Consider the following 25845-nt stretch of genomic DNA (forward strand, 5'->3'; position numbering starts at 1 on the left):
TTAGCATGCCTCCCCGGGCTGCAAAACAGCCCAAACACAGGCACAGAAAATCTCAAACAGTAAGGCTTATATACATATGTATGTTAAGCTGAAGAAGAAGCTCAATGAAAGGAGTCAAAATGCATCGCCACATATGAGCAAATACATTTTAAAACAGGACAACACAGTCACTTAGATGCCCCGAAGGATTTTTTTTAAAACAATCTTTGGTGCATTAAGTGATTAATGTTGACATCTGCTTTTTTTGTTGTTGTTTATTAAGAGGCATTAGCCAGGAACCACCGGGAGGACTAGATGTGTGTGTGCTAACTTGCACCTACGATTTTCAAAAGCTCAGAGTAAGCTACAGATTGTCAGCAAAGCATCATTGACACGTTTGTTCTAAACTTAGTCAAACAGTTTTTAGTATCACAGCGACTGCTTTCACTTTAGAGACATAAGAGTATATTACTTATTCCCCTTCATCTTGATTTACTGACATATTGTTATGTTTTGGGTTTCCCCCCCCTCAAGGCACACGAGGACGTCAATCACACTTTGCTCGTTAGTTGCACACCAGAAGACAAACAAATGCACCCTGTGCCAAGAGAACAAGACAGGTGATTCATCTTGTGGAATAGGCATGCACTGAAGACAAAACACAACGTGTCATCGTGTCACCCGTCAAAAACACACCCCTCATCCTCATCACCGAGTACAAGAGAGTAATATCAGACGTAATGGTGAACTGCAGGTGCAGCTGCTGCTAAAAATCCCCCACCTGCAGTGCACCATGAAGGCACCACGGACGCATCATGTGCCAAATGAAAACGGGTCAGGTACCACATCCAGGACAAATGAGCCTGCAATGTTGCATTTATGTCAATCATAAACTCAGAAAACCACTTTCCAAATAAAAAAAAAAAACCATATCACGGAATTCAGTTGGAAATATATAATTCAACATAAAAGATGATACAAATGTGCAGCTGTCCGTCACAAGACAGCATGAAGCCTAGTATCTTGTCTTACAAGGCCTTTTGCACAACCATCATTTTTTGCAGCAAGGTCTCATCTGTCTCCTTGGTGTCACTCATCATATTCACCCTCCTCATTTTGAATTTCCAGCCTCATCCCTTTCTCCATTTTCTTTGCAACTTCTCTATGCATTTTACAGCCTTCTCCCTCTGGTCCTATGTGCAGTGCGCATATATTGGCTCGCCTGTTGATAAAAAGGCAGATCTTGAAGTGTCCTTTTCTCTGTCTGCTTGGATAAGTGACTCAGCAAAAGGTGCTCGAGAGGTAGAGTTGAGGAAAAGGCCATATCCATGAGGAAAATAAAAGCCATTACTTTTCTGAAATTCCAACAATCTTTTAGCGAAAAGATGAGAAAAAAAACCCAACATACACTTGAAGGGCAGAAAAGCAGGCTAATAACGAGTCCTCGGCTTCTAAAGACTTACTAATCTTTCCTCTTCTGGGTTGATATCTACTTATAATGCTGGATAAAACTTCTAAAAGCCAAGTTGCTGTTCAGTGTGTACATCAACCTGGAAGTGATGCTTCCTCACAGTGTTCAGATAAACAATGGGAGCTTTGTGCTGCATATGTACATTAACTCATTATGCCAATTAGAAACGTGACCTCAGACTCAAAGATCCTCTAATGCTTTCACAACGGTTACATCTCTAATGGCTGACAAGCTTCATCACCAAGATTCATATATCTTCCCTGGTTAAACGTTGTCTTTTTCACTCCCGGTTAACGAATAAAAGCTGCTGGCGCAAAGAACCAAAAACACCACGCGTAATGTTTTAATAACAAACCATGAACAACATCTCCTTATGCAAATACATGCTGCGTCATGGTTAATAACAGAGATGTTTGACATTTTAAAGTCACTTACCTATCTTGAATCTTTAATTTAGTCACGATGGGTGGTTTTAGTCATATTTTTGCTCGTCTCATGATCACTGGGCTGTAATGTCCTGCATGTCAGCTCCTTTACTTCCTGTATTATTTTGAAAGTATTCCTTTCTTTGGACATTCCTTCAGCTGTCTGCGGCTCCCTGCTCCACACCTGTTTACAGTTGTGCTGATTGCACCACTGCGCTATTCCCGCCACACACCTGTTCACCATTAGTCATCACCTCCCTCTGTATGTGCTCCATTTTTCACCTGCTGTTCTCTGGACTTCCTGCCCTGCAGTGGTGTACCCCCCCCTTTACTCCTCCCTCCCTCTGTTCCTTCTTCATTATTTCTTTTCTGTTAGAATCTTTTCATCTACACACCTGCTGTGTTCTTTGTTTGAGTGCAACCTCAAAGCAAACTAGATAATTTGGTGTAGGGAGAGCGATTTCCAAACCTGCCACGAAATAAAGGCAAATATTTTCGAAGAATGCTGAAAATCAAAATGCAGGAAGTTCCATCCAAGCTTTTATCTTTCAAAGGGGGTGAAAAATCTAACCTGCAAATTTACACATAGACAGTTTTAATAATTTCTGGTTACTTAAAAAAAAAATTGTTGTAGATAATTAAATAAAGCTATAATACACGACTTGATAGTTCAGTTTCATGGTTTCAGGTGCACGTGCAACATACATGAAACATCATCAAAATCCTGTGGTAAGACCTGGAGGTATAAGAAATGTATTTGCACAAAGATGGCATCAATTATGCAATGGTTATTCAAGGGTTCAAGGGTTAAGGGAGGCTTTCAGAACTGCCCAGTTTTTCTCCCTTTGTGCCTGGAAATGCAGCTGGAGCATTTAGACAAGCGTTTAAATGATGCCCCTCCAACGTTGGTGGAGCGGGCGTTTAGCACATCTGAGGAAGCAAGCTCAGCACAATACCAGAGGGGTTGGAGGAGATCTTTTGAAAATTAGCAGCTTATCAAATTGGTTCAAGACTGTTCACTGTGAGATTCCAACCTCATGGAACTTGACTTTTGCTCTGTACTCCCATCATGTTCTCATACTTTCTGAATATACCGAGTAAGACACCATGGATAATGATCAAGCTGACTGTATTCAGAGACAACAGTGAATGTCTCAATCCTGGACCACTAAGGACACAGATCGGGACTGTTCAGTATAACGATGAAAACGTTCATTGAAAATGTTGTGAACAGTCTATTCTGTTCATGCTTTGACATTTACGAACTCAGATGCATGCTGTAATTATGGGAATAAACGCAAGATTTTAGGATATTCCTCCAAGTACGTCAAGTTCCTTTAAAATAAAAAAAGTCAGTTAAAGAATATAAAAACATGACAATGAAGCTGAAGAACTTTGGGGGTTTTGTATCAAAGCTTGTTGGAAAATGTGGCCCACGAGGATTTATATAAAATGTACCGGTTTCTCAAATAAATATTGTATGTAAGCTTAAATGAAACACGTAAGCAACTTATTAAAATATGCGATGAAACATGCATATCAGTTTGATAAGAGCCAATAGCAGGCTAACAAAGGCTAACGTGTACAATACACAGAAAATTCTGTCTTTTTTATTGTAATTTAAATTTGAAGCCTTTAAACAGACTTCACACAAAGTATATATTTATCAATGTGTATATTTAATATATTTTTGTGTCATATGACAAATAGGATATGTCACTTTACTGACCATGAAATGTACAAAAGAGTATTTTTTTTATTTTATTTTTTAGAAGATGTGATACATTTGGCATAGTGATAAATAATATTAACTTGAAAAAGGAAAAATTATGAAAACGGAAAATCAGGAAAATCCCTCTGAACTGGGTTGTGTTCTGGAACCACGACACCTACATAACTAAGAACTCAGCACTTAAAAATGATTTTTTAGAAATATATTTAATATTACACAGTAACAATAAAAAGAGGAAACACGTCACCTGCAATAATATCACTTGGGTGAGCTGACAGTTTCAGTTAGTGTGGCAGCATCCATTAGAAATTACTACAAATGTTATTAATTTGTCCATATAAAATAACATTATTTGACTGAAAAGTCAAATACATCCATCCATCCATCCATCCATTATCTATACCCGCTTTATCCTTTGCAGGGTCACGGGGGTCTGCTGGAGCCTATCCCAGCTATTTTCAGGTGAGAGGCAGGGGTTCACCCTGGACAGGTCACCAGTCCATCGCAGGGCCACAAGTCAAATACAATTTGAAAAAAAAAAAAATTCAATAGTTATACTGTAGCAGTGGTTCCCAAACTTTTCCTTGTGGGCCCCCATTTGGTTTATAAGAAAAGGTTTTGCACCCTCACCCAACGTGTTTAAAAACATGAACTCCTCCCCGTCAAACAAATCTCGTAAAATATCTGTCCATTATGCTCAGATGCGATTCCGGAGCCTCTCAAGGCCCTCAGCAAAAACTCAGGGGCCCTCCAACTAATTATTCAACCTCACAAAGTAAATCCTCTGACTCTAAGAAAATCAAATCAAATCAAACTTTATTTGTAAAGCACCTTTCATACAAAAAATGTAACACAAAGTGCTTTTCATAAAACATAAACATAAAATGTATTAATGCCCCCCTTCCCCCTCCCAGCACACACACAGACAGACACAAGCAGACACACGGTGTAGACATGGGAACGGTAATAGGGAGCCGTCCAGGCCAGGAGGTCTCATAAAAATGTTAAAGAAAAACTTTTTTTTTTAAATTGTTTATATTTGTATAGACCCCTTTCCGTGTTTGTAAACAAGTATGACGTAGGCATGCTGCGCGCGCATTGTTGCGGCAGAAAGACGGAGTTCATGACAGTTTACACCAGCCGATTGACGGAAAAAGATCGTGGAAATTACGTTACTAAACTAACTTTGGCGGATGGAAAGCAACTTCCTTCCCGGAGGAAGATATCACAAAGTGGCCCGATGTCCAATGGCCGGATATTCATCTGTATTTGGTTGAGAAACCTAGTGTTTACACTCAGAAGCTGCGAGCCTGTCAGCAGCTGTCAGCTGAAGTTTGTAAAGAATTATAACAGTCAACTGAATGTATTTTATACACTAGACATTTTAAGTTATTTTATTATTTCATATTTATTTAATTTATCTTATTATTTTTGTTAATTTACTGTGTCCCCTTTGTTTCTTAATGAGTTTCATTAAGCATTGCCTTTGAATGAAAGCCATGTCATGTGTACCTTTGTCTGTGCTGGCTGAATGAAGTTGATAGTTATTTAAAAAAAAAAAAAAAAAAAAATTATATGAGCTTTATTGTCCATCCTGCATCTCACATTATCACCAGTAATTTACAGAAACCTATTCCCACTAATATGATAAAAAGAAAAACATTAAAAGGCATATAATGCAAAATACTGTTTTTTAAAACTTAGTTCATTATTTTTAGGTAAATTCATTATTTTTATTTGAGGGTTTGTGGGGATTAATATATCTATAATATACCTGAGTTTGATATACAACACATATAGTGAATATATGTATATTTGTGCAGCATATTTACAGCTGTGGAAGTTGGATGTTTGTAGCTTTAAAAAGAGAAAATAATCAATACATTTACACAATCAGTGAGAAAAAACAAATAACTCCAGTAGTTTATTAGCAAAACTTTAATAGTCAAGTAAATCATTAATGGCTGATATTCAATTCATAGTCACAGCTCCAAATCACTGATGAGAAAATAAAAAAATGTCAAGACTTGATGTTATTATTCAGAACTCTTATTTCTTAGATTTTTTCGGAACAACACTTTTGCTAAGGTTTGTGAGACTAGCACACACAATAACAATATCATCATTATTCCTCTGGGAATTGCAAAAAATGTATGTTCCTCAGGATTTCGATTTGTACACCCATACACACAACAGCTGGTGGGCATGTTGTTATTCTATAACGTTACTGCAACTCCAAAAACGCAACTTAAGAAACAAATCTTCCCTCGCTCTATTCAAACTCATACAACTTCTGCCGCTCTTCTGCCGCAACAATGCGCGCGCATCCTGTGATGACGTAGGCTGGAAAGGGGTCTATTGTTTCAAAATAAAATACAAACACCACTGGCGCACAACAATTATTTCCATCCATGCACCTTAGTAGCAGGTTTTCTAAATGTCATGCCAGTGAATTATCTAACTTAGCCTTCTTAGCCTGACAGTTAAATTTAAGTGGACGCAGCTTTGATTTGATTGCTGGATGACGAGGTAACGAGTTCACTTTTATTTCAGCCTGCTAGACGCGTAAACAAGTGCAGGTGTCTTTACTGTGACGCTCGTAATTAGCAGGACAGACTGAGCTGCTCTGAGCTAAATTAACTTATTTGTTAACTGCACTACTCACCATTTTCTTGATACTTTGTTTGCTCCTCCAGTTTTTTTCCCTTCGTGTCTCGCTGCCAGATGGAAATGTTTCTCCATTTTGACCATAGACATATATAAAGGCTAGATGACTCGTCCGCGCTGCTGCCAATGCAGAGCGACGTCGTCACACGGCGGCCATCTTGCCACAGGAGAGTCGCTCACTCATAACATTGTGTTTAATGGTGCCTGTACTGCTTAAACAGCCTTAACTTGCTTAATTCTCAACAGATTTTCAAACTGTTTGTTTTTTTATGAACGTCAGAGATGTAGTTATGACACTGCATACTTGTAAATAATTATAAACATTGAAAAACCTACTTTTATATGAAAATAACCAGAAACAGATAGCTATGACATGGTATTTATATTAAATCAATATTTCTATAGTATTCTTAGTAATATTTATTTATATTTACATTATAACACATATATATATATATATATATATATATATATATATATATATATATATATATATATATATTATTACATGTATTTATATGACATTATAACATGTTTATATATTATTACATTATGATGTATTTATATCATGACATTATAACATGTGTGCATATATATATATATATATATATATATATATATATATATATATATATATACACACACACATGTTATAATGTCATATAAATACATGTTATAATGTATATATATGTATATATGTTATAATGTAAATATAAATATTACTAAGAATACTATAGAAATATTGATTTAATATAAATACCATGTCATGGCTATCTGTTTCTGGTTATTTTCATATAAAAGTACGTTTTTCAATGTTCATAATTATTCACAAGTATGCAGTGTCATAACTACATCTCTGACGTTCATAGAAAACCAAACTGTTTGAACATCTGTTGAGAATTGAGCAAGTTAAGGTTGTTTTGCAGTACATGCACCACTAAACACAATGTTATGAGTGAGCGAGTCTCCTGTGGCAAGCTGGCCGCCGTGTGACGACGTTGCAGCAGCGCGGACGAGTCATCTAGCCTTTTTATATGTCTATGATTTTGACGGCCCCGCATCATCAGGTGTGTTTACGGTACTTGGGAGAGTTAGAGATAGGTCCCCCTTTAGGGGGTTCTCCGCCGGCCGACCACTGTCATTGAAAAATTCTCCGCAAACTGTTACAAATCCAATTTGGTGGCCCTCGGGGGCCGCCTTGTGGCCCCCAGCATTTGCCTGGTATGCAAGTTGGCCAACGGAGCCTCTGCTAGCAGATTTTTTTAATTCATTCATAAACCTCCCCCTAAGATTCTCAGAAGATCTCAGGAAATATCCTTATTCCTGTTTATAATAATCTTTTTTCACCACTTTCAAAAATGTCCCCGCCAATTTGTATTTTGTACATTAATTGCAACTGGTTTGGCTACTGGTTGAGTGAGACACATCATTCACCTGGAAGCAAGATCTAATTTATCCAAAGGTGATGGGCATTACTGTCACATCGTCTCTGATGTGCAATTACACCCTGTCATTACGTCATGGAAGCGTCGTGATAGCCTGTTATTTTACTGCCACTAAGAATGAACATTGAGCAAAGTGAGCAGGTAATTGTACAGTCTGTGTGTTGTGGAGTTTCAGATGTGATTGAAACATTTAAGAAAAGCTGTAATGATGCACATATCAAACAAAAAGTTGCCTTTACTACGATGAGAACTAAGAACCGAATTTCAAATTATTTTAACAAATAATTATTCCGTTCACAGGAAATGGGATTCCACATAAATGAATATGGCAACGTGTAAGTGAGCGGTACTTTAAGGAGCGTATCGCCTCCGGTGGAAACATTAAGACAGGGAAAGTCAGTGCTGTAACAAAAGATGTCATCACTGATCTGCGGTGGGCACACTTCCAGCTACCAGATCAGGCCCGGAGCCAATACCTCTCCTCTCCACAGACAGTCGGGAAAACATGGGTCTTTACTGTATGTGGGCGGTGGCATCTTGTAAGGGAAAATGCAATATGCATTAGACACAACTCAATCTGTCTCCAGTGGGTTCCTGTGTGTGTGTGTGTCTGTGAGTGTGTGTGTGATGGTGGTTAGTGTGCGCATATGCAGTAGAGAGCCAGAAAGAGGAGAGTCTCAGTGGGATTGCCTGGCACTCGGCTGGCACACCGTCAGACAAACACGCTTCATTAAAGGCCTATTTACCTGATTAACTGGGCTACTTTTTCAGCTACACAGCACTCGGCAACGCAAAACTGTCAACAGCACCCCGGCTCGCTAAAAAGCTCCCCCTCCCTTACGAACTGAGCCGCGCACACAAACACAAAGCTTCACCCGCTGATTGACTGACTGTTTGAATGACTGTCTGGCTTGCTGAAACAAGTCCTACGATGGCATTCTCCTTCACTTGTCAGACGCAGACGATGACATCAAATAAACCCCCCTGTAGTCTTGAATTAGCGTCACCTCTTACAAGTTAAGACTCAAATGCGACCTGAATAATCTGTTGCAGTGGAGCTCTCCTTGCAGGAAATAACATTTGAATAACCTTTTTATGTAATGGAATGTAACAATCAAACAGAAATCAAGCCTGGAGCACCCTCCCAAAGACGATAGGGGACGAAGCCCACCTTGAAACATTATCATTACATGAGAGTAATGGCTTCCTCTCACTTTGCTTTCTGTGGATCTGACTGCAGGCGTTGCAAGAAGAAAATCATTTTTCTCTGCATTACTTTTAAAGAGCGGCACCGAGCTAAACCAGCCACCTGATTCAACCAAATTAGACCTATCCTGCACAGATGGGGCTAAGTTAAAAAAAAGGAAACCAAAAAAAAAAAAAGCTTTCACACCCATTAGCAAATTATTTAAGCTGATACAGCAGAAGGTAAATTGCTAAAATAAATAAAGCAGCGATTAACAATTCCCCCTTCTGATCAGTCTAAGAGGAAAAATGTCCTTAAGCTTTGATATTATATCACAGTTAATACCATTACACGGGGTTGTATTTTAAGCAGTCACCTTTTCTTTTCTCTCTTTGCCATGAATGTACGATCACAAGCGGCCAGGTTTTCAGTGGGCCTCCGCCATTGGTTAAAACCTAGACATGAGGGGTCCAGCAGGGCCACAGCTCAGGTGTTATGCACCTGCCTGATTGGCTGCATGGAAACACGCACTTGAGTGTTGACTGAGGGCAAAAAGCACGCTATGTCAATAATAATTATTTTGATTTCAGCATCACATTCAAAAGCTGCACAAAATCAGACACAGACACACACACACACACACACACACAGAGACACAGAGACACACACACACACACAGCCTCGCTCCCATGCTGACACCACATCTGTTTGTGTGATGCCAAGGCAGGCCTGTGATCACAGGTGCTGTCATGTCTGCTGGGTAGGGTTAAGAAGACATGTCAGACAGAGGGTTTCTGTGTGGGGGAAGACGCAAAAAGAGGTGTGGAGGGATTACAAAAAGGGAAATGTAGCACGTAAAAGATACAGAAGGGTATGGAGAAAAATAGAAAAAAAAGAGACAAAACATGAATGGTGTATATACTAAACTTGGCACTGATATCAGGTAAAGAACTGCGAGCAGACAGCTCCGTTGTGTCTGCTAGTTGTCGCCTCGTGCCATCTTTGATCCCCTCAAACAGTCCAAAATATCTGTCACACTGCATTTTCCTTCTGGTAAACAGAGCAAGAAAATTGCCAGCTTCTTAGCCCCCCGAAGTAAAGAAAGAATTTCTCACAGCGATGTGTGCCGTTCAATACAAACGTAATGATATCATCTTGCTCTAGTTCGCATGATTCCATTGTTTGTATTGAAAAAAGAAAAGAAAAAAAAAAGCTGTAAAAAATTGGCCCTGAGTATTTTCTATGAGACCAGGGTTTTCTCTCTTGTCAAATCAAGCAGCAGTGGAACAGGAAGGTTTTTTTACACGTCCGCCCACTGTGCACAAACCCACACAGCTGCATTGAGTGTGGTCTTCACAGAACAGTGACGAATGGCAGCGAGATAACGTGATGCCCGATGTTCATGTCTAAAGAACAGAACTGGGAGTAAGATAATATGCAAGGATGAAGATGCAGAATATGTTAATGTCCAAAATGGGTTGTTTTTAAGGAAACACAAGGGTAGGCATAGTTGTAAACTATCTGGACACTTTTAAAACATATTCTGAGTATAAGTCTTCAGTTTTTGATGGGGTTGCTTTGACTAATCGGATGGATGGAGTGGATCAAGTTGGTAAAAATCAAACAGATACTGGAAGATGTAAAAGATGCCACTTTCTGTCTTTCCTGTTCTTTGCTTAGCTTTTGATGAACAGTTACTGATCATTCTCCAGTTGTGACATAAAAGACTACAGAAGCGTTTATACTTGGTTCTTTATGAGGTTTCAAGTACTGTTTCCCAGCCAGAAACACACACATCCGAGCTCAGCAAGATGGGTTCATGTTCTTGTGATCATCCTCTCGAGATGATCCAGCTGCTTCACCATTTAAACTGATTGTAGCATCTACTATCAAATATTTTGGTGGAATTACCGGAGTGTGTCCATGGCAACGATGGAAAGAGGAATGACAAATACCAGACCTCTGCTCTGTTTTCATGTTTCATTTATCCAGCCTCTGGTTTATTTCAATTCAATTCGATTTTACTCATATAGCGTCTATTACAATACAAGTTCTCTCTGGGTACTTTCCAGAGACCCAGAACGTGACACCCGAGCAATTATTACATAAACAATGGCAGGTAAAAACTCTCCTAGCAGGGGGAAAACCTTAAGCCAAACAGTGGGAGGAAAAGAGACCTGGATCAGGACCTGGATCATAAGGGCTGAACGCCAGCTGGGCAGAGCAGGAATAGGGAGATAATAAAGAACAGAATGAGGGGAGACAGATATATTGTCAAATTTACTGTACAAAGGACAAGATGTTTTAGTATTAATTATCAATTAACTGGAGAACTAAGAGCTCTGTGTACATATGACTGATACATGGTTAGTTGGTGGACTACAGAGATGACTATAGAGACAGGTCTAGACGACACTGGGATGATCAGAGGACAGGACTGCAGGTCAGGATAACAGTAGATATCCAACAGAGACATCTATATAGACAGGGGGATGTAAACACTGGGATGGTCAGAGGGTGGGGATGCAGGGCAGCATGCAGCTCCTGAAGCTCTGGCCTCCAAACATATTGGACTGATTGGAAGTTGGTTCTATAGTAACGGTTCCTGATAGCAGAAGGCCCGTCCTCCACATCTACATTTGGAGGAACTACGAGAACAGAAAGCTCTATTAGGAACATAAGGCGCTATCTATATATATATAGGGCACTATTTATATGTTCAGTCAAGTCATTTTTCCATGATTTCAGTCAAAACTCTTTTCTCTAAATCTAGAAATAAAAATATGGTGGCCATAAACTGCTTTAAGGATTCTCAAACCTTCACAAAATCACGTTATAACAACACCAGACAATAAAATGATCCCAAAAAAGTTTTCCAAATGAAACTAGTTGAAGCTAAAATAACACAACTGTGTGATGTAATCTGGATTTTAGGTTCAGTGTAGTTAAACTGGGAAATTAAAAGCTAAATTTTTGTAGAAAGAACTGCAGATACTTCCAACGCTTCAATGGAACTCCCTAGGAATTAAATAATGCCTCAAATATGTACAAATATAGTTTCATACAATTGTTTGGGGAAAAAAATTGTTAAATAATCAGATCACCAACAATGGCCAAACATTGTAATGTAAATTGCACTTGTTTGGGCAGAAGAGATCTCTTGTCATTTCCCCTTTTATCTCATTGATGCAACAATCGTCTGCTGTGTTGCAGTCTTCTTGAGATCAATAGAGAGCTCTGTGTGTGAATACTGTGCATCTCCGCGGTTGCTTGATATTGTGACCAGGAAACTCTGGGGGCTGCATGGAAGAAAACAAGCTTCATAACCCCCCCAGCATTTCAAACTTAAGGCTTTTCCTCATCCCAAATGCTACAGTCTTCGAGGCAGATGAAGAGAAGCTTGAGATGTGTGAACTGTAATGTGATAAAATCCTCAATGAATATGCAGCAAGTACAGATGGGGTTAGACTCATTTTCAAGTTTATTCTTGGGGTGGGTGTTTTGTGCTATTTGAGGATAATGTGATGAGTGTTGTGTCTTTCCACATGCAGACTGCACCTGAGGTTCAGGGTGAAGCCAAGTAACCTGCGAAAAGATGGCCAATTAAAGCTTCAATCAAAGGTTTCTTCACAAGCGAGAACAGAGGAGGCGCTGGCTGAAATAAGACTGTCATGATCTCAGCAGGCTGCTAGGTCTGTCTTCCCTGATTGTCCCCCCTTCTGTGTGTCACTGGCTGTCTTTTCTGTGTTTACGTGTGTGTGTGTGTGTGTGTGTGTGTGTGTGTGTGTGTGTTTGCGGTCATGGCACCAAGGCTCCTTGGCACTTATGTAACACAATACCTTTTGCCGCTGCCAACATTTCCACAGCAGACTGCCTCCCAGCTTGTCAGTCAAGCCCTGGACCGCCCATACGAAGCATTCATCATCGTAACTACTTTCAAGTCATAAATAAACCTCCTCCTGACCATTTATCTTGTCTGTGTGCTTTTGGGGCCAAACGTCTGGAGCCCCAGAGCCTCCGAGCCTCGCTCTTGTAGCCACAAATCAAGCTCCGTTTTCCTTCTTCTAACCAACTCTTCACCTATCGTAAGAAGCTTTTAATCGCTGACATATATGCACATATGAGTTTTTTTTCATTACAGTCGCTGGCCGCACTCCACGGGAGAAAGTGAGCAAATTGCTTGGGTAATGAGCTGCGGTGCCTCTGCACCGCCGGAAGCTGGTTGGAGCTGTTGAGGCCCGACCGCAGACCAGACAGGACACACCGTGGGTACTTATCAATCTTCCAGAAGGAATGTGAGGAAGCTCGTGGGAGGAAAGAAGATATACTGTAGGAAGATATATGTATATATCACCGTTACCACGAAAACCCAGATCGAAAACCCAGATCAGAAAACCCGGAGTGTTTGAACAGGTTCTTTGCAGCGATGTACATTACTATGTGATTTTGTGCTTGTGTTGGTCTCTCAGATGTAAGTCGCTTTGGATTAAAGCATCTGCTTAATGACAGCGGTGGTAGTAGTATTACTCTGAAGAAAAGAAGACAGTGAAATGTCACATTTATGAGAGTTAGAGGATGATATCAGCTGATTTGTGAGTCCAGAAGAGCTTCTGAAGGTTCTGAATAACAGAAATGTGAAGTGTAGAACTTCAGCTGCAGCTAAAGCTGAAAACTATTCTCCCTTTCAGTCTGATGATCCTCAACCAACTCTGCACAAATAAAAGCAAGGCAAGAGAAACACGCACATAAGCTATGACGTCATTCAGGGAAGCCGCAGTTTCAGAGAATCACGACTTTCTGAGGTAATTCAGCTAGTTTTTGTTTGTTTGTTTGAATGACCCACTAAAGAGAGCCGGCGCAGCGGTACTAATACTGCCTGCTGTCTTTTAGAGGGGTACAATCAATCAATCTTCTTTCTCTCTACTCACAAGTTATTGCCATCAGTTTTAGGGCCTGCTTGCGACAGATTAAGGTCGATAAATGTGCTTCTTTTATGCTTACTCGGGCAAACTCCAAGTGCAGTAGCCACAGTGAAAGAGAGCGTGTACATCTGGGTGTTGTGCTTCGATTTTTGATCAGAGCTGGAGCCAACCGAAAACCCTCCAAATGCAGATTAAATACTTTCTCGCTGCACTAAAAAGCCAGATGTTGGTGAATTTGTGGACCGGTGTGAAAAAACAAAGGCTTAAGGCATTTCCATTATACATGAACCTTTAGATATTTTCCTATAAAATGTGCATGCACCAGACAGAAGCCAACACTGAAGCATTTGAAAACGTTTGAAAAGTTTCTTTCACTTCTAAAATATTACGTATTCAAGAAATATCCCTGTTTTCATCGTGGGAGAAGAGGCATAGGTGGTGCATCAGATAGGGGGGTCACTTGAACAACAGACAGGGTTGAAGATGCAAGTCTGAGCCTGTCTACAGGAAATGACTCGCTACGAGATATTGCATATCTTCAATGGTTCTGAGGTGGAAAGAGCAGTTTTATCTGCAGTCCGTCGGGGCGGCAGTGTCAGAGCTGCACAGACTGACGAGGAGGGCCGACTCCTAAAGCTGATTGTGAGAAGAATGCTGTTGCATTAGTTGCAAAACATAATGGCTAATACTGCACATCTGTAAACGACACAGGGATGAAATGAGGAAGTGACTTCAGTTGGATGTATTTTGTGGTTCAGTGCAATTCAGTGCACCTCATGTCATAAAAGACTCCTCCGGAATCAACTTATTGAACTGCTGCCTTCAGGAAGGCGTTACAGGTCAATTAAAAAACGCACAAACAGACTATTATACAGTTTTTTCTCTGCAGCCATTCAGTCTCTCAACAAACAAACATAGTGACTCCAATACATCCAGTGGAATATAGTCAAATTTAACTTATTTATAACTTATTTATACTTAAATGGTAAATGGCTTACACTTATATAGGCTTTCCAGCTGTACTCCTACAGCCCCAAAGCGCTTTACACAGCAAACATTCACCCACACACGCACACATTCACACACCGGTTGTCGGCGGAGCTGCCGTACACAACAGCGCTGGCCTGACAACCGGGAGCAACCGGGGATTCAGTGTCTTGCCCAAGGACACTTTGGTGGACACAGGAGGAACTAGGGCCACTGACCATCAGGTTCATGGGCAAACGCTCTATCAACTGAGCCACCTTCCCCCATTGCACTTAGTGCAATACTGTCACTTAACACTTTATCCTGCTCTCTGTAAAGTCTGTTTCTTGTGTTTCCTCATTATTGTCTTCATGTTGTACAATGTGTGGCTTTGTCATGTGTATATTAGTCTCTTTGTCTTCTTTTTAATACTACTGGACAGCTATAATTTCGTTGTGTACTGATACAGTGACGAATAAAAGGTATTTGTATGTATGCGTCTATCTATCTATCTATCTATCTATCTATCTATCTATCTATCTATCTATCTATCTATCTATCTATCTATCTATCTATCTATCTGGATCGATAGAACTTTCAACAATGTAATGATTTTATTTTACTGAAGATATGACTGCAACAGTGTAATTTACCTCGAAGTAAACTGAACAACATGACCCGTCACCTTGTATCTATTAACTGAGTCCCGTTACTCAAGTGTTCATATATTAATGTACGAGTTGTGGCTGTTGCGGATTAAACTTCTGTTCACAAATTTTCCTGACTATCAACACAATTCTGCCCTGCGTGACTGTGTCGGTGAGTTGTAATATGCAAAACACTTAAAAGGATTGGAATTGTATTATTGCAGTATTTGAAGCAAGAAATTAAAATCCAGAGGCACGTATTCGGCATTAGCTGTGTCAGCACATTGTATTCCACATCAGTTCCCACAGTGGAGCGCGGAGGTTTACTGCTGAACACACTGAAAACTCTTTTCCACAGCTGGAGAACATGGAGGCAGGCCTGACGCCCTCGGGGTTATCATCCAGCGGCAACAGCAGCCGCCAGATGCAGATACACGAATGCGTGCGTGTGTGTGTTGGGGGGGCGTAACACAACAGGAAAGGTAAAAGGCTGAGGCGAGGGCATGCATTGTTATGGAAGTTTTCTTCCTGTGGGCGGGAGGTGTGCAGCACACTGGCTTCAAAGCCACGACGGGTCTGCCGTCTTTTCACTGTTCTGCCAATAAAACATCATGGGAGGACACTCTAAAATAAGCAGACTAAGAAAAGGTCAATTCAACCAGACAGAAGCAGCTCCGCCTGAAAATGTAATTTTAACACTGTTCTCTAAATAGATGAAGAGAAAATAGATAAACCTTACACGTCTTGATATGTTGATCAGGCTTTGTTAATGACATATTATCATCTCTCCCTCATACAGTCACATTGACGGCTGCCTCCATCACCGTCCTCTCATTATTCCTCATACAGGAGCTGTCCCTTTCTTTACAGGTCCCCCGCTCTCAGGAGAAAGCTTAAAACCCTCCGCTGAACTCGGCAATTCTCTGTAAAAGTTGTCAAAAAGCCAAGAACAATCTGAACAATACATAGCGTACTCTCCCACCGCTCGGCGTGTCCCTCTCTCCTCCGTCTCATAAAAACTTTATGTAGCCAATCTTTATAAACTCAGAAAAGGAGAGCCCATTTCAAGTAAATTCAATTCTTCCAGAAGCTCGACAATAAACCACAACATCAACAAAAAGGCAAAAGAAAAAACTTGCACTCGTACATCTCATTGAGTCTTTAAGCAAAGATCCCATAAATAATGTGAGGAAAGTGTCCTAAGACAGACCTTTTTGCTGTCAGCTAAGCCAAACTGTCCATTTCCTTTAAAGAGACAGCATCGACACTTTGCAAATATGGCATAAACAAACCTAAATAAATGAATAAAGAACACACATTCCAAGTTATTAAACTTCATTGTCCAGATATTTCATTTTTTGTCCCAGACTCATATTGTGTGATAAAACAGCTTTGAGCGTTTAAAAGGAACTGCTCTCTTTTGCCAACAAACCTTTAAACCTTAAGCCTTCTGAGCAAACTCTTCTGCCCAAAGTCGGACAGAAAACCCCCACGAAGAGCAGGAACACGGCCGGAGAGGACTCACCTCGTTCGCAGGTGCTGTCCCAGAAGCCGGACCCCGTGCAGTCGCAGACGAACCGGTTCCATCCCTCTTTGCACACGCCGTTGTTCTTGCAGGGGCTGCTGTCGCAGTGCTTCCCCGTCGTCTTGGTGCACGTGTACTTGACGCCCGTCACATTCTGGGACTGCGCTATCTGCCGGATGTCCTTGCTGCGTCCGTCGATGAACAGGTCCCGGACGCAGCCCACGTAGCCGTAGTTGAGCATGGCGGTCCAGAGCTCGGTGGGCAGCACCAGGCCCGCGCGGTTGTTGGGGAGACCCCCCAGGTACAGGTCACCTTCCAGGTCCAGGATCTCATTTTCTCCGCTGGCTGTGAAAGGCGTCCTGCGGCTATTTACTGAGATGATGCCTGGAAGGGGGGAAAAGCAATTATTAATAAATACTTTACTCCAGAAAACACACGTTAACAACGCGTCACATCATTTACAACATTTTCACTCAGGTCTGATGTTCACAGCAGATGAGGCCCATTTGATTTATCGGTGAATTACCTCTATAAAGCACATTGTTTTGTTTTAAATTTCTTTTTTAAGATTTCAACAACTCTTCCCTTGTATTGTAGATGCTCTAATTCATAGCCTACAGTGCATATCCTTTTTAAGTAAAGTCTGAGAAAGGTGGCAGATCTTAATTGTCCTGCTATTTCTGGCTTCCTCTTCTTTTTCTCCGAGTCACACTTAGTTATTTCCAGCTGCTGCCTTTGAGGATTAAAAATTACAGTGCACTTGGTATTAGCAAGTGAAAATGACAGGCATGTTTATTTGCATATAGAACGGGAAGGTCGGATCTGCTGCCTCAGTCCGTGTTTGGGTACAGGTTTTCCTGCCGGGCGTGAACATGCGCTGCCAACTGCTGGATGCATTTTCATGCCAGGCCTAAGTAGCGCCTCTCACTCACAGCCTTCCTGTGACGGTTGGATCCATCGCTCCTTTTTCATCCACACAGTTAAGACAAACTTAGTTAAGAATCGACCACATGGCGGAGATTATGCATTTGCATTTGGAGGCTTGATCAGTGACGAAGCGAGCAACTGATGGAGCTGAATATAACTCAGCTAACTGATGCTGGCTAATGAGGAGGAAACTGCCTACGAGGCAAAAACCCATTTCTGTGACTTGTTTCAAGACTATTTTAGACTATTTTGTTAGTTTTAAGGATTCTAGTCAAGAAAAATGTGGACAAATATATTTTTACTTTAAATTAGACAGTTTTGACGAGATATATGGACTATTGTGCTCATTTGGGCCACCTTTACCCAGACGAGTATCCGCTGTTTTACAGGTGTTACTATTTCTCTATTTCTTTAACTCGCAACGTGGTCACCAGGCTGCTGGGAAACTGCACGAGGGCTCCCCAAGATGTCGGATTCATTCGTTTGAGCTGCTGGGTGTATGCTACGCAATGCTACTCTCACATAGCCTGCGGGAATGTGATTTTGCATCAATATGCCAATTAGCTAGTTTTCCTCACACCGAGTTCAGCACGCGTTCAAGAGCTGCAGTTTGAAATACCTCCCCCAGAACTCTGTTCAGAAGTGGAAATGGAGGGAGTGGAGAAAAGGAACATCCAAGAGAAAAGATGCCTGCAGTGGAAACACTGCTAAAAAGTGTCACAGCCCCACTTCTGAGGAAGGAGGTTAAAATGATAGATGTTGTCCTGCAGAGCTCTGACAAAGTGGTGTTGCACAGCCACCCCGGCAGCGATGGAGGCTGGGACACAGCACGTGTAGGTGGTGGTGCAAATATGGGTTTGGCCCTCTATGATTCTCTTCAGGGAACCTTTGTCGTAAATATTTCTCTTTTATTGCCTAAAACAACTTCTGGAAATAGCTTCATTTGAATAAAAATCCCCTAAACTAAAATATTTAAGTTTTTTGGGGTCAGTTGTTTAAAATCTGCAGTTCGTGTATTTATATACCAGATGAAAAGATCCCTTTTTCTTCACAGCCCAAATTTAGTTTGAATAAAAACTATTAAATATCACTTCTCGCTTATTATGTTACATTTACCTTGCAGCCAGGAAGAAAGATCCGAGCCCGAGCTCTTTGTGGACATTAAATTTAATTCACTCGCAACTCCTATTAACATTTCACTCGAGCCACAAGTGTGATTATTTCTGTTCTAAACCACCTTTCAGTCTGGGATCCATTTATCTGTCTCATTCCTCTTTTTCCCCGTGAAAAAAACAACTTTCGCCTCGGCTATCACACACGGGGCCTGCGACGGTGATTAATCAAGGCAGTGGGCTCTGACACACGGCTAAATTGGCTGCTCTAACCTGATATATAAGAGGGTCTATAACGTGGACCAACACAACCGCGTTCTCAGGAGGATCTCCCCTAATGCACAGATTGTGTTGGGTTTGGAGCTCACGGCAAAAGAAGCTTCCAACCCTTTTCTCTAATATAATCTTCTTCTAATGCTTTCTCTATATTTGGCCATGTTCTGAGGTCGGAGGACGTACAGATGGAAGCGAGAGGAAATGGATTCAATATCTATCTAGACTAGTATGACTGGAGATAACTGGAGATGAATCACTGCTGAAATGAAAATACTGAAGACATTTACATAATCCTTTGGTTGTAATCTGTAACTCTTGCTGCTGTGTTTCCTCCCAAGTGTGTTGGACTGTTGTACTGTTATTTTATTTTTTATTTTATTGACTGACATAATATCACTGTAGGAAAATCATTTATATTATAACTATCCTACTAGTCTTTGACATGCAAATCAACAGATTTACATTTTTTCTGCTTTTAAATCAAGATATCTAGCACTAAATTGTTGTGACATCAAAACACAGTTTTGGATTCTTTTTATTTCTTTCCTTTCTCCATTAAGGAAGCACCAATATCCTCATTTACAAATGAGAACCGCTAAATATAATGTAACAACAGCCACATTAAGTTATTCTTTACTCTTTCCTGTAATCTTAAATATATGATCACTTGTTTTCCTGCTCTGTTTCTCACCGTTTGTTCATTGGCTTGTCAGTGGCGAGTATATAAATGTGTGCACGATGGTGTTTGCCAAAAGCAACAAATCTTTAATGGAGCCAGTGGTTCACCGCACAGACGTTTTTTATTTAGTGCAGAAACAATGACAAATGGTGACATTAGTTAGCAAGCTTGATGATCTTTTTCTTTAAACTGTGGCAGTCTGTTTCAACATTTATAGATGGATATGGACATTTATGGATATTCATACTAAAGAACTGACACTGAAACTCCTCATCTGCCTGCATGTATGACACATCCCCCTTTTTGTTCTTTTGTTTGTTTTCTGTAAAAGACATATCTTTTGGAGTAAAAGGTAAGGGCTTTTCTTCTTCATTTTAGATGCAGGTATGATTCCAGAGATCAATTACATTGACTACTGAGTACTTAGCAGGGAAATGTGTTAAGGAATTGTATTGTTTTTTATCTTAATTACATTGTTTGAAGAAATTGTGACCGGTGAAATCCATCTTACCAGAAAACAGGAATGTGTGCAAGGATGCTTTAGAGGTACTTGGCCCCTCAGTGAGAAATGTGGCTCCTTCGTGACTCCTACATCTGCTGTGAGACTTGTCTGCCAGTTTTTGTACACCGTCTGCATTTTTAAAGTGTTTTGTGGGCCGGCTGTATCCGTGCATTGCTTTGTGAGAGACCATATTTTTTTGCTGCTTAGAAAACCATTGTGCTGAATTTATCAGCATGATCTTAAAATTGGCATCAAAACTTCTCGTTGGTTTCCTTTCTTTACTTTGTTCAAGCGCTCACTGTCCGCATCACCTTAAACCCCTGGAACTGTTGTACAGTGGGGCAAAAAAGTATTTAGTCAGACCCCATTTGCGCAAGTTCTCCCACTTAAAAAGATGAGAGCCCTGTCATTTTCATCATAGGCACACTTCAACTATGAGAGACAGAATGAAAAAAAAATCCAGAAAATCAAATTGTCTGATTTTTAAAGAATGTATTTGCAAATTATAGTGGAAAATAAGTATTTGGTCAATGACTAAAGTTCATCTCAATACTTTGTTATATACCCTTTGTTAGAAATGAGAGAGGTTGCTGATGGAAGGAGGTTTTCACTCTAAATCTCACGAAACATGGCCCCATTCATTATTTCCCTTAGACGGATCACTCGTCCTGGTCCCTTTGCAGAAACACATCCCCAAAGCATGATGTTTCCACCCCCATGCTTCACAGTAGGTATGGTGTTCTGTGGATGCAACTCAGCTTTCTTTCTCCTAAACATGACAAGTTGTGTTTCTACCAAAACGTTCTATATCAACAGAGGAGCCTCTTAAAAAAGAAGTTACAGGTCTGTGAAAGCCAGAAATCTTGCTTCTTTGTAGGTGACACAATATTTATTTTACAGAGGAATTTACCAATTCATTCAGTAAAAATCCTACAATGTGATTTCCTGGATTCTTTCCCCCCCCTCTCATAGTTGAAGTGTACATATGATGAAAATTACAGGCCTCTCATCTTTTTAAGTGGGAGAACTTGCACAATTGGTGTCTGACAAAATACTTTTTGCCCCACTGTATGTTATGTTTAAAGCTTTAATTGTAGCAGGCACATTCATGTTGGTGGAGACTGAGAGCTCCTCCAGAGGCTCCCAGACACGGCAGCCTTGTTCAGATATAAATTAATCTTCCAACTATCCCTTTTCTTGTTTTGGGATGATGATTTTGTCTGTCCTGCCGGCTGCCGCAATCTGATCAATACGGTAATCAAAATGATGTTATAAAAGAGGGACTACTGCGGTTATATATCCTTCATCTTTTCCTTTGTTATGGCTGTGCTGTGCTACACTATCCTTCAGCCTATCAGGTTACTGCAACTCTAGTTGTTGTAGACGTAAAAGTGAAGGTGTCTAAAAGTCTAATCACAGGATGACCTAACTTTCAAGACACATTGAAAACGGACAAAATGTTTGTTAATTGAATGTTTCTCTATGCCTTCGTCTCATCTCCATCCTTACCTGAACGCCCGTCCCTCTGGATGTCCACGTGGTGCCAGGCTCCATCATTGACCTTGGCCTGGGTGGCTTTGACCTTGATGGTTCCCGAGCCCATGTCCAGCAGCAGGTACAGCCCTCCGTCCAGCAGCTCCACCGCAAAGAAATCCACCTTGTTGCTCTTCTGGCCCTTCACGTCCCGCCGGTCCTGAGGCATGCCGTGGGTGAAGAGTATCAGCCCGTTGGGCTCCGTGGTGCGGAAGTCGAAGGAGATGGAGCCCACGCGCTTGGTGTTCCACTTGGGCAGGGCCAGGTAGGAGTCCGGGCTCTCGAAGTTGATGGGGTCCAGGGTGGGAACATTTTCACACTTGAAGACCACGTCGCCTTGCAGCTTCATCTTTGGGTCGACGATGCGGGCGAGGCGGGAAAGCTCCAGCCTGATATCGTTGTTCTTATACACCACCTGCGGATAATATACACGTGAGACTTGTGGCTTACTGAGGGGATTGTCGATGTGAAACATTTATTAGATCAATTGTTGTTATATTTCTTATACTTAGAATTCATCACTTGTTACTGCAGGAGATAATCTTATAAGGCAGTGATATAATTCCTTCTTAAATGAATTGCACTCCACTGCAAACTGTGATAATAAAGGATCACGCTCTGGTATTACATTTTCCAGAATCGAGGACAGCCGGATCAATAAAACTAATATCTTTTAGGGTTTGTTTGTCTCAGTGATTTTCTATTTTAGCTCCAATTTATTTGTGATGAAAAGGAGATTGTAAACGAATGCGCGAGTGTATTTTTGTTTCGATCGAACAACTGCTGATAGAGTGAGGTGTAAGAAGTGATGGCTAAATTATCAGCCGCTCATTCGTTATAATGTTCAAAGATTGCGGTCTTTGTCAGCATAGAGCCAAAGCCCGAGGTGGGACTCGCATCCCTGAACAAAACACACCCTTTTACACCCACAGTACTGCCACACAACCCATGATCCATCACAGTAGAAATCAGTTTAGTAATGTTGTCAAACACAGTAATATAACACACAACGGGGAGCAAAATCTTGTCAAGTGGTTTTCAGTGATGTGGAAAATGCTTCTTTTTTTTTTTTTTTTTCCTGAGGAGAAAGTCTGGCTCTGTCCGGTGTAGAGGACGGTGTCTACACAGGATGCAGCAACTCTGTTAGTAGCAGCACATCTGTCAGCAAACAGATTTCACTGCCGTGGGATTACGGATAATCCTGGAAGATTTGACAGTAAATCAACACAGGTGACCCCAGAAGAACAGCAGAAGTGAAGGAAACCATGTGACGAGACAAACAGAGGACGACTTCTCAGTTTAAGCCCTGTTTGCTCTTTAACCGTACGCTCTTTACTCGTGCATTAGAAGGTTTGTCCCGAGTCATCGTCTGAACGCGACATAATGCATACGAAGGCTTTCAAGCTCTGCTGATCTGAAGGTGGAGAGGCTGATTGAGTCAATTTGATCTGATACTGTATGATGCTCAGGGATCCTCTCAAACGAAGGCTGCAAACAGAATAGCAGGCTTTTGATTCTGAGTTTCACAAACCAACAAACAAAAGGACTCAATCCTTGTATAGTATTTGTTTTCATCCTTTGCATTTGCTTGCTCAATTATCAAGCTTTTCACTGTGTTCTTGTATTGCTTTGAAACTGATTTGAACCATATTCATTTATTCATCGTCTCTCTGCGTTCGCTCCACTCCTCTGTTGTGTTTAGTCAATTACCCCACTGCTCCGCTCAAGACCCACCTGTGTGCCATAAGTCACCTCTTTCCTGCTACATTCACACAACAGTTTTCTGGAGTCGTTCACCAGATTTTCCAACTATGACCATCTTTCTAAACCTCATGTCTTCTTTTCTTTCATTTGCTTCAGCTCTTATTGTATTCTTCAGCTGATATGAATGTTTTAAGGTCTACTTGTTTTCTTTAGCTCATCTTTCTGGCTTCAGCTGATGTAACTTTTTTGATTTCATCTTGTTCGCATCAGCTCTTCTTCCCATCTTAAGCCCATCTTCACCGCTCTTCAACTCCTCTCTTCTTCCATCATCTCAAGAGTTTTCAGCTATGTTTTGCCATTTTCTTTGAATTTTCGCCTGATTTTAGCAATTTCATAGATTTTTATCAGTTCAGCTTTTTTTCAGCAATCTTTAGTTCTCATTCAGCTTTCGTTCAGCATCACAGCATTCAACCCTGCATTTTCACAGGGAATGCAGCCTTTCTAGTTGTTTATTGCGCTCTGACTTTTGCTTGATGTGTCCACTCAGATATTCCTGTTTTTGGTTCTTTGGATTTGTGTTCACTGTGCGATAATAAACTTTGCTATGGATTGCATCTGTAGAGTCCATGTCTCAAATACACACATGCACATCTTTAGCCAATGGCTGCTGTATGAATCAGGGTCCGCCGGGACCGTGGATCATGTCGATCAGTCTCATTTCCCACTTTCTTCTCACATTTAACCACAATGAGCCAGACAAACCAAGACCAATGATATAACTTTCTGTTTTGGGCAAGAAATTAAAAAGCCTTCAGCCCAGGAATTCCTTGCGGTCCCCGAACACTTGATCCCTCCTAATTCCTCCATTCACACACTCCTCCGGCAGCTCCATCCTGCAGCAATATGTAAATGTGCTGCACCACTTTCGCTTTAAAATACTCAGAATGACCAATTCCCACCTTGGTTTGCAGTTATCAGTCAAATTCAAGGTTGTGACTCCTCAGTATTTGTTTCTACAGTTCTCCATTCTTGTTGTTTATACTCATGGGTTCAGAGTTTCCTCACTCTTGTGCACATACTCCATACAGATTTACCTTCATAGATTTAGATAGATGTGGAAATGATGGATGGATCCTTCACGTTCCTATTTGTATCCATGCAGTGGTTATGAATGATGCTCCTGACAGGGTAAACATAGGTGAACGTTTGATTTTCATCGCAAGAAATCCTGGTTTAGTCTTTAGAGAACAAAGAACGTATTCTTTTACACGGATTTCTCAGGTACTGTAAGATGCCGTCTGATGTAACAAAGGTTCATTCTCACTTCCATCTGACAAATGTCAGACAATAGTAGAAGATCCATCCATTGTGCCGTTATCTATGCCCATTTCACTTCCTTTCAGGGTCATGGGGGTCTGCAGGAGCCCACCTTAGTGGGTCAGTGGGTAAACAGCGGGGGTTCACCTCGGACAAGTTGCTACGTGTAGTGGAAGATATCCACTACACGTCTGCTCATGTGTGCAGATATCATAAAATTGCATGCTCTGTCACAAACAGGTGTCCGAATCCTTTCCTATTTATTACACATTTAAAAAGCAAAGCTACAGCTTACAGGGATAACAAAAAATAAATAAATTGGTAATTATGTACGCTTATAAAAATAAAAAAAGCAGATTTTTAAAAATGTTTGAACTGTTCTTCAAACGGAGGTCATGCTGACTGTTATCAATTAGCAGCAACATTTCCTGTCGTTGGATTTCAGTCAATTAAACAAACCAAGACCACATTGTGCAGCCATAAACTACATGAAAGACAAGGGGGATCTGACAAATGTTGTTTTATAGAAATGCTGTAGTAGCCCTGTAGGTGAAGTTTGAACTATGGTTACTGGTGTTTCAGAAACACTGATGTTTTTATGTGTTTTCCTCTGGAGCATAATACCTTGTTTTCCACATTCAGCTCCCTTTTAGACTTCTCTTTGCAAAGAAGGCAAATATGAATATTACATGAAAAGAGGGAGAGAAGAAAGAGATGCTTTAAGATGCTACTCATTTGCCACAGATAAGGTTTTTTTTAATAGCCCTGTGATGGTCATAGCACATTTCTTAGATGTGAATCACTCAACCTTGTTTAGGGCGTGATGTCTT

General features: G+C 40.8%; 1 protein-coding gene across 10 annotated transcripts in view; it reads right to left on the bottom strand.

Annotated features, from left to right (window-relative positions):
* LOC133418480 (neurexin-3b-like) overlaps positions 1-25845 on the bottom strand; it is a 303186-nt gene that overhangs the window by 198314 nt on the left and 79027 nt on the right. For all 10 annotated transcript variants that reach the window (XR_009770446.1, XR_009770445.1, XM_061707181.1 and 7 more), the window contains 2 exons: positions 21971-22409; positions 16966-17349 (listed from right to left, as the gene is read on the bottom strand). Coding sequence is in view for 8 of the 10 variants with exons in the window: in XM_061707181.1 (XP_061563165.1) it covers positions 16966-17349; positions 21971-22409 (823 nt within the window). In the remaining 2 variants the exon portion in view is untranslated. The remainder of the gene's footprint in view (positions 1-16965; positions 17350-21970; positions 22410-25845) is intronic.

Source organism: Cololabis saira, chromosome 18 (assembly GCF_033807715.1).
Source record: "Cololabis saira isolate AMF1-May2022 chromosome 18, fColSai1.1, whole genome shotgun sequence".
Classification (NCBI taxonomy): domain Eukaryota; kingdom Metazoa; phylum Chordata; class Actinopteri; order Beloniformes; family Belonidae; genus Cololabis; species Cololabis saira.